Source organism: Equus asinus, chromosome 26 (genome assembly GCF_041296235.1).
Source record: "Equus asinus isolate D_3611 breed Donkey chromosome 26, EquAss-T2T_v2, whole genome shotgun sequence".
NCBI lineage: Eukaryota > Metazoa > Chordata > Mammalia > Perissodactyla > Equidae > Equus > Equus asinus.
Genome location: NC_091815.1, coordinates 39,822,821 through 39,831,004, shown reverse-complemented (window position 1 = coordinate 39,831,004; position 8,184 = coordinate 39,822,821). Strand labels below are relative to the sequence as shown.

At 53.6% G+C, this 8,184-nt stretch overlaps 1 protein-coding gene across 4 annotated transcripts; it reads right to left on the bottom strand.

Moving 5' to 3' along the window:
- Positions 1-4,548: 4,548 nt before the first annotated feature.
- On the bottom strand, positions 4,549-8,184 carry LOC106823978 (zinc finger protein 34-like). Of its 4 annotated transcripts, XM_044759277.2 has the most exons (3): positions 8,031-8,162; positions 7,438-7,570; positions 4,556-5,902 (listed from the first exon to the last, which is right to left on the bottom strand). In XM_044759277.2, the coding sequence occupies exon 3, from the start codon at positions 5,835-5,837 to the stop codon at positions 4,848-4,850; it is 990 nt and encodes a 329-aa protein (XP_044615212.2). In that variant the 5' UTR covers positions 5,838-5,902; positions 7,438-7,570; positions 8,031-8,162; the 3' UTR covers positions 4,556-4,847. The 4 variants fall into 4 exon arrangements, with proteins under 4 accessions (XP_014685474.3, XP_044615211.2, XP_044615212.2 ...); XM_014829988.3 differs by lacking the exon at positions 7,438-7,570 and having other exon boundaries at positions 4,549-5,902; positions 8,031-8,184; XM_044759276.2 differs by lacking the exon at positions 7,438-7,570 and having other exon boundaries at positions 4,550-5,902; positions 7,972-8,083.

Genomic DNA, 8,184 nt, shown 5'->3' with positions numbered 1-8,184 from the left:
CGTAATGTTGCCGCGAAGCTTTGCAACTGCAAAGGACCAGACGGTGCCATACTTTGGTGGCTATTCCGATTCTTATGAGCCTTCAAGAACCGAAAAAGAATCTTGTGACTTTCTCGAATCTGTAGGATCCTAGTGCTCCTTTCCTGACCGTGCCTGTGGGCAGAAGCTTCTTCCCGCCAATAAAGAACAACCGTATCAGCCAAGTTTCCTAATCATTCTAATTTTGTCTCTTCTCCATCCCATTTTCAAACTTGAGTGCCTCAGAATCAACTGGAGGCCCAGGAAACACAGTTGCTGCCCCACCCCTGGAGTCTCTGGCTCCATAGTCTGGAGTGGGACCCTGGGAATTTGCATTTCTAACAAGCTCCCAGAAGGTGCAAGTGTCGTTGGTTGGGGGACCACAGTTTGAGAACCACCAGCCAGAGGGTTTTTAGATTTTAATTTGCATGAAGTAGTAATGAGCTATTACTCAGGCTGGTCCTTAGCCACTGAGGTAGATGCATCTACACCTCCCCCAGCCCTGTAGGGTGGATACAGACACGCTGGCGGGGAAAGGCATTGGGGACACAGGGAAGAGGGGCCATGTGTCACCATCAAACCTTCCAAAGGCTCGAAGGATCCCTCTGCTCAGGTGCAGGGACTATTCTGGTCTTGCTTAGAGTCAAAAAGGAAGACGGCATCTTTCCTGGGGGCAGGGGGAACTCAGCAATCCAGAAAGGGGTTACATGTTCTGACTCTGACACCAATTATATGTTTTTCTCACACACCACCAAGCAATTCCGCGGAACCAGCTGGGTGTCCTACAATTCAACTCACTTCTGACACTATCTATGCATCTGCAGACAGCATCAGATGCCACACATGAAGGGCTCAGTCCCACAAGACTGCTCCTACCTCTTCAGAGCCCAGTCCAAAGTCCAGGATGTCACCTGTGCTTCTGACTGACCGGCTGTAAATCAGAGGTTCCCATGACCCCCTCCTCAGGTTCAGTTAATTTGCTAGAGCAGCTCACAGAACTCAGAGAAACATTTTACTTACTAGGTGACTGGTTTATTATATAAGAATATAAGTGAGGAACAGCCAGGTGGGAGAAACGCATAGGAGGAGGTATGAGGGAAGGGGTATGGGGCTTCCATGCTCTCTGAATGCCCTATTCTCCCCAAAGCTCCACGTGTTCACCAACCTGGAAGCTCTCTGAACTCCATCCTTTGGGGGTTTTGTGGAAGCTTCATGACGTAGGCAGGACTGATTAAATCATTGGCCTTTGGCGACTGATTCATCCTGAAAGGTCTGACCCTCCAATCAGGTGGTTGGTTCCCATGGCAACTAGCCCACCCTCAGGTGCTTTCCAAAAGTCACCTTATTAACATATAAAAGGCCTTTATCCTTTTCATCACTAACGAAATGGGAGCTCTGTGTCAGGAATGGGGACAAAGACCAAATATATATTTCTTATTATACGTCACACCTGTATATGCCACGTAATCACCACAGCGTGGGAGGCAGGAAGATGGCGAGGCTAACAGCGGAGGTTTTGACAGTAAGTGGATGCACTGGGCTGTCTACTTGCTCAGTGGCCCCTCTGCCCAAACGAGGGAGCTGCTCCGGGCCCAGCGTTCTCAGGGTGAACTGGGGAGTACAGAGAGGAGCCACATTCAGGGGGTTGTGGCGAAGGTTTAAACAGTAACGTAATCATTTTACAGGTTTTGGCACAAAACAAGGATTCAGTACATGGTAGCTATTATGAGCTGATACGAATTCTATTAAACAGATAGTATGTATCATTTTTGAAAGAAATTATATGCTAGCCCCTTCACATTTACTCTGAAAACAATCGCCAACAATCATTGAACACCTGTGCAGGGCCCTGACTTAAGACCTGCGTGCGCTTCCCATTGACTCTGTAACAAGCCTGGGAGGGGATCAGATCCGCCACTGAAACCGGAGGAATTGAAACTCTTGCCTTGGCTCCGGCTCTGTAGCTAGGTGGCGCCAGAGCCAAGATCCAGACCCAGGTCAAGATGTAGCAAGCAAACCTGTAACCAGGATGCATTATCAGGGGGCAGGAGCTACCACCTGAGCTGGCTGTGGGGGGAGGGAGGTGAGGTCCCGGTCTCAGTAGTTTGCTTGGTGCCTGGTAAACGCTCTGATCCATGGCAGCTTGCATTAGCATTCACAAAGCAGAGGCCTGGTCTAGATCAGTGGTCCTGTTAGCCCAAGGGGGGATCCTCTGCTCACCACAAGACATGCCAATAGTCAGGAGGCAAGGTGGGAGGAGAGAAAGGGTGTTTATTACAGCTTGCTAGCAAGAGGGAAGATGGCAGACTCATGTCTGAAACAACCATCTCCCAGAACAAAGACTACAGGCCAGTTATATACAGGGCTGGTGTCCAGGAGGGGGAGACGGCTGGTCTCTGGGTTGGGTAGACATCTGGTCCTAGTTCCTGATAGTCCTTTGTTTTACTGGATATGCATCATGGAACGGAGTAATGCCCTATGCCCTGATCTTTCAGTTGTCATTGATGATGGCTGTGAGCATAGGCTCTCTGCCTGGGGGTCATCACATTCCTAGAGAACTCAAAAGACTACAGATATCACCATAAAGCAGCTGGGAGGGGCCACACAAGCTACAGAGCAAGTCTGGGCTAGTTAATCAGAAGTCATTCAAAGTTACAATATGGTTTCTTTTCTACGGTACGGTTTCCCTTATGTCAATCTCGTGTTGAGCTGGTATCAGTCCCACTTGGTTTTTTGTTTTGTTTTCGTTTTTTCTTTTTAGGAAGACTGGCCCTGAGCTAACATCCGTGCCCATCTTCCTCTACTTTATATGTGGGCTTGACCAGCAGTGTGTAGGTCCGCACCCAGGATAGGAAAGGGGTGGGGGGGAGCAGCCAGCCAGCTCAGTCAACACCTTCCCCACAGCACCCGCAGCTGGAGGGCCGCAGTTTGACCACTAATTCCAGACCAAACCTAATGTGAAAAAAAGAAAGGAAGTAAAATCATAATAGTATTAGAGGGAATTCAATTACGTTGGGCCAGACTTCATAGGTTGAGGGTACAAGATCGCCCCCACTTTAGACATCAGCCACAAGCTCCAGGGCTCTTGGGCCACCTTCACTTCTGCACAGACCAGCTACACATTCGAAGGTTTCCTACCCACCTCAGGTTCGATAACTCGTTAGAATGACACAGAACTCAGGAAAGCTCTGTACTTATGGCTATAGTTTTATTATAAAGGATACAAACCAGGGCCAGCTGCAGGGAGGTTTGCGAGATCCCGATGCAAAACTCCCCATGTCCTCAGGATGTGGCCGGTTGATGTGTATCACCAACCAGGGGGCTCACCCAAGCCTCGGGGGTGCGGGGTTTTTACTGGGGTTTCATCAAGTAGGCATGATGAGTGGATGACTGGCCGCCTCATTTAACTCAATCTCCAGCCCCCACTCCTCCTCACAAAGCCCAAACCGCCAATCACAGGGGTGGTCTTTCCGGCATGACCAGCCCCCATCCTGAAGCTATCCAGGGGCCCACCACCATGAGTCACCTCGTTATCTTAAGCTCACGCAGGGTCCAAGGGGCCCACCATGGAATAACAAATTCCAAAGGTGTGAGGTTCCCTCCCAGGGACCAGGGAACACAGGCCAACCACTTCTTACTATCCAGCAGCCTGCAAGGCCAAAACATAGTTACCGATCATGATCACAGATGACCGATCATGAAGTCTTAGAACACGAAGAGTACGCATTCTCCTGATTCTTTCTCAGGAAAGTGGAATAACAGCCACTGTCACCTAACACACCTCCACTGGCCTGGGCAGACACTGCGCCTCCTGGAGGAGGCAGGGACCATCCCCCATCAATTCCCCATACACTCTCTTAGGGGAACTGTGGCTGCGACTTCAATTTGCCACTGACCCTTGGGCCCAGCAGGGGGAAGAACCCTGGGGGGCCAGCAGCCTTGGCTGAGCCATTTTACTGGTGATTATTCATCTGAGAGTAAGGGATGAGACCAAGCCCCACAGGGTTGCCAGAAGAATGAAATGAGAGCATGTCCACCGGGGGTCTGACAAACGCTCAAGCATCATCTTGATTACTAATTGCCTGGTGTTTAAGAGAACAGCCCCTTGGGCCCAGCGGCCAGGGTGGTGCCTAGTTCCATGGCTTTGCACCAGAGGCCTCCCCTCCAGAGCCTGGGTTTTCCCACCTGTAACAGGGAGGTGACAACAGTACCAGCTCCGGGGTGGTGCAAGGAGTCAACACATTCTGTGAAGCACTCAGGACAGGGTCTGGCACACTCGGCCCTTTGCGCAGACTAGAAATAGAAAGCTCCTCACCCACGTTTATGGAGAAGCCGAAAAGGACCCCAGGCCCTGGTCTCCCGGCCTCCACAGAGGAGGGTTCTGAATCAGCACCCTCACCTCCTTGACCCTCCCACTCATAGCAGCGGACCGCACGGGGAGGGGCAGCCAAGGGGCCAGATGACCAATCACCCCTACACTCCAAGGTTCAACTCCAAACTAAGAGGCGTAGAAACTCCCAGACGACAAAATAAGGCTTTCCAATATATTTTTCAAATGGCACATTGAGGGCTCTCAAGAAGGCTCTGCTGTTGATTCTCTGCCCCAAATTCCGCCCCCTGTGTCTCCGAGGTAATGAGCTAAGCCGTGCCAACGCCTGGCCCGCACCTGGGACGCGGGTTGGCAGGTTTCCGCCAGTTTGGGACACAGGTTAGGGGGTGTGCAGCCCTAGAAGCTGGGCGAGGGCTGAGCCACTCTAAGGGCCCTCCGCACTCCCCGTAGGCGTGGGGCCGCAGCAGGCAGGGGTCCCCCACCACGGTGCCGCCAGCGTCTACGCGCTTGCCGGGCGCCTGCCCTGCCCGGCGAGTGCCCTCACCGGCCGTGCCCGGGCGCATGCGTGCGTCCCGCGGTGGCGCGCCAGGTGCGCGCACTTGCCAAAGGCCTTCCCGCACCGGTCGCACTCGAAGGGCCTCTGGCCCGAGTGCACGCGCAGGTGCTGCGCCAGGTAGGCGCGCTGGGTGAAGGCCCTGCCGCACACAGGGCATCCGAAGGGCCGTTCGCCCGTGTGGATCCTCCGGTGCTGCAGCAGGGCGGCGGACGAGCGGAAGGCTCTGCCGCAGTCCCCGCAGGCGTGCGGCTTCTGCGTCACGTGCACCTTCTGGTGGCGCGCGAGGTGCGCGCTCTGGCTGAAGGCCCGGCCACAGCGGACGCACGCGTATGGCCTCTCGCCCGTGTGCACGCGCCGGTGCTCTACCAGGGCCGAGCGGCGGGTGAAGGCCTTCCCGCAGGCGAGGCAGTCGTAGGGCCGCTCCCCGGTGTGCGTGCGCTTGTGCAGGATGAGCGAGGAGCTCTGCGAGAAGGCGCGGCCGCAGTCCCGGCACGCGTAGGGCCGCTCGCCCGTGTGCACGCGCCGGTGCAGGAGCAGCGCCGAGCTGTGGCTGAAGGCCTTGCCGCACTGCGCGCAGGGGAACGGCCGCTCGCCGGTGTGCGTCCTCTGGTGCACCGCCAGGGCCGAGGGGTAACTGAAGCCTTTCCCACACTCACTGCACTTGAACGGCTTCTTGCCCGCGTAGATCCTCTGGTGGTCGAGCAGGTCCGAGCGCTGCTCAAAGCTCTTCCCGCAGATGGTGCACTGGTGATGACTCTCTGCCGAAGGAGCTTTCCGAGGCTTGCCGACAGGCCGGCTGGCGGTCTTCTCAAATCCATAACATGGGTGGCCTTCGTCCTCCACGATGGTCAGTTCCCCCAAGAGCGGCTCCTGGTCGTAGGGTGGGTCCTGCCTCCGGGCCTCTAGGGGCTTGGGACACTGAGGGACCTCCATCGCGTCCTCATGGGTTTACTCTCCAGAAACGTCCCTGTTCTGGTGCCTCCGCTAAGTCGCTCCAGCTGAAAGAATTTGAAAATGCACGTGTCATCCATGGGGTTCCCACAAAGGAAAAAAAGAATTCTGTTCTTGGGTGAGCACCCCTCACCGCCTGCACAGCTTAGGACGGGTGATGCACACAAAGGGCCCTGGCTCCAAACAGTTTATCCCAGCTCCACCTCCTAACAGCTGAGGGACCGTCTACAACACGTGGACTCGAATTCCTGCCTCCAGGTGGTGTTGTGGCTTAATGGATGCAGACAGCTCTGGTCCCTTCATCCCCTTATAAGGGCACCAATCCCATCGTGGGGGCCCCACCCCCATGACCTCATCCAAACCCAATTACCTCCCAAAGGCCCCCACCTCCAGATACCATCACATTGGCCATTAGGGACGCAACATATGGATTTGGGGGAGGGGCGGGGCCCACAAACATTCAGCCCACCACAGAATGCCAGCAGCTTCTACACCCTGCAAGAGGCCAGGCAGCCGAGTCATCCCTAGCTGTTAGTTTAGGTGAAAGGTTGACTATTAGTTTAAATGAAGGGGTTAGTGACCGAATGAAGGAAGCCAAAAGGGGAACAAGCACACACCTCTTTAGGATTCAGGAATGAAAAAAGTGATGAATGTTAGAGCACAACAGACCTTTACAGATCATCCAGCTGGTGTTTCTCAATGCTACTACATGTCAGAATCTTCTGAGGAGTTTTAAAAACACAATGCACTGGGCTACAACCAAGAAAACTTTAACCAATCTCCACAGGCAGGGCTGGGCACAGTATTCTTTTTTTTACAGTTCCCAAGTGGTTCTGATGTCCAACCTAGAGTGAGAACCGCTGAATGTTCAAAAATTATTTTTAAAATGAACCTTCATTGTACTGCCCCAAATGGAAAGCCAGTATCACTTGCCATAAAGAGAAGATTGGATTCTAACAGTAAATACAATGAAACCAAATACAATCTGATACAAAAGAGATGGGTAAGCGTTAGAGCTGTGAGGATATGCTTACTCCCTCAGTAATGAGAAAGTCAGGGAACAGAAAAAATAACAACTTCCTGACCACGGACTTCAATGATGCCATCGCCTTATGCCTCCACGGGTCATGAGGGGCAGTGACCTAGTTACAGTCCTATTTCAGAGGGGAGGTGAGAGGGAAACATGACTGGCCCAGTTTTGCTACACAACTGGAAAAACAAACACGGATGAACAATGGGTGAAGGCCTATCTGAGACTAAGAGGAAAAAGATACGGCGACACCACAAAGGGAGGTCTGCATGGGTACCAGATTTACTGACTGCAATTTTAGCACGGAAAGCGACCTCCAAGTTCAATTGTACATCCCTTGGTTATTTTACAGATGGTGCAAGGTCAGACCACACAGCTTGCCCAAGGTTACCAAGCAAGGTCAGGGGTAGTGCCTGGACCAGAAGCGAGAATTAGAAGTCCATCCCCATGATTTTCCACTGGAGGAAACTCAGGGCTCCTCAAGGAGCCGTGGACCAGGTCACGCAGCAGTGAACAAGACAAGGGCAGATTTCTGAAATTCCGGTGTCTTACCACCAAACCCTGTAGCATCTCTCGGGGAGAACAAAGTCATTGGTTGTGTGCCCAGAAGAAAGCTTAGTACTCACGAAACCCAATACGTCCAATTTGCAGATCAACACACTGAGACCCCAGAGGAGGGAGGGACCTGTTCAGATGCCAAACAAAAGACAACCTGATGACAAGCAGAGACGGTCATTGTGTCCAGGACACTGTCCTAAGGCTCTTTAATCTTCACAACATTACGAGTCAAGTTCTATCATCATCCTCATTTTAGATGGGGAAACTGAGGCACAGAGCCCAAGTACCTTGCCTGGGATCCTAGAGCTAGTAAGGGGCAGAGAAGGAACTCCAAAGATCATTTCACAAAAAGGGAAACCGAGGCCCAGAGAGGATGAAAAGGTATCGGCCCACCCTTCCCGGGGTGGGGGATTCAGGGTGGGCGGCCCGGAGGAGGTGGCGCGGCTCAGAATCCATGACTCCAAATTTGCTCGCTCTCCCCGCGAGAGGCAGCTATGACGTCACATGCAAGCGAGGAGGAACTGTTACCGTGGAGACAGGGAATCCCATTCCGAAACCCGGGCAGGGGAGCCGAGGGTCGCACTCACCTCCAGGGGCACTTCGGAGCCTGCGCCTCTGGTTTGGGTAGGGAGGCCCTGAGCATGCGCAGACTCCACCTCCCCGCAGCGCGACCAGCGACACCGCCCAATTGCTGGAGCCTTGAGGACCCCCCAGCCTCCCCGACCGAAAACGCGCGGGGCC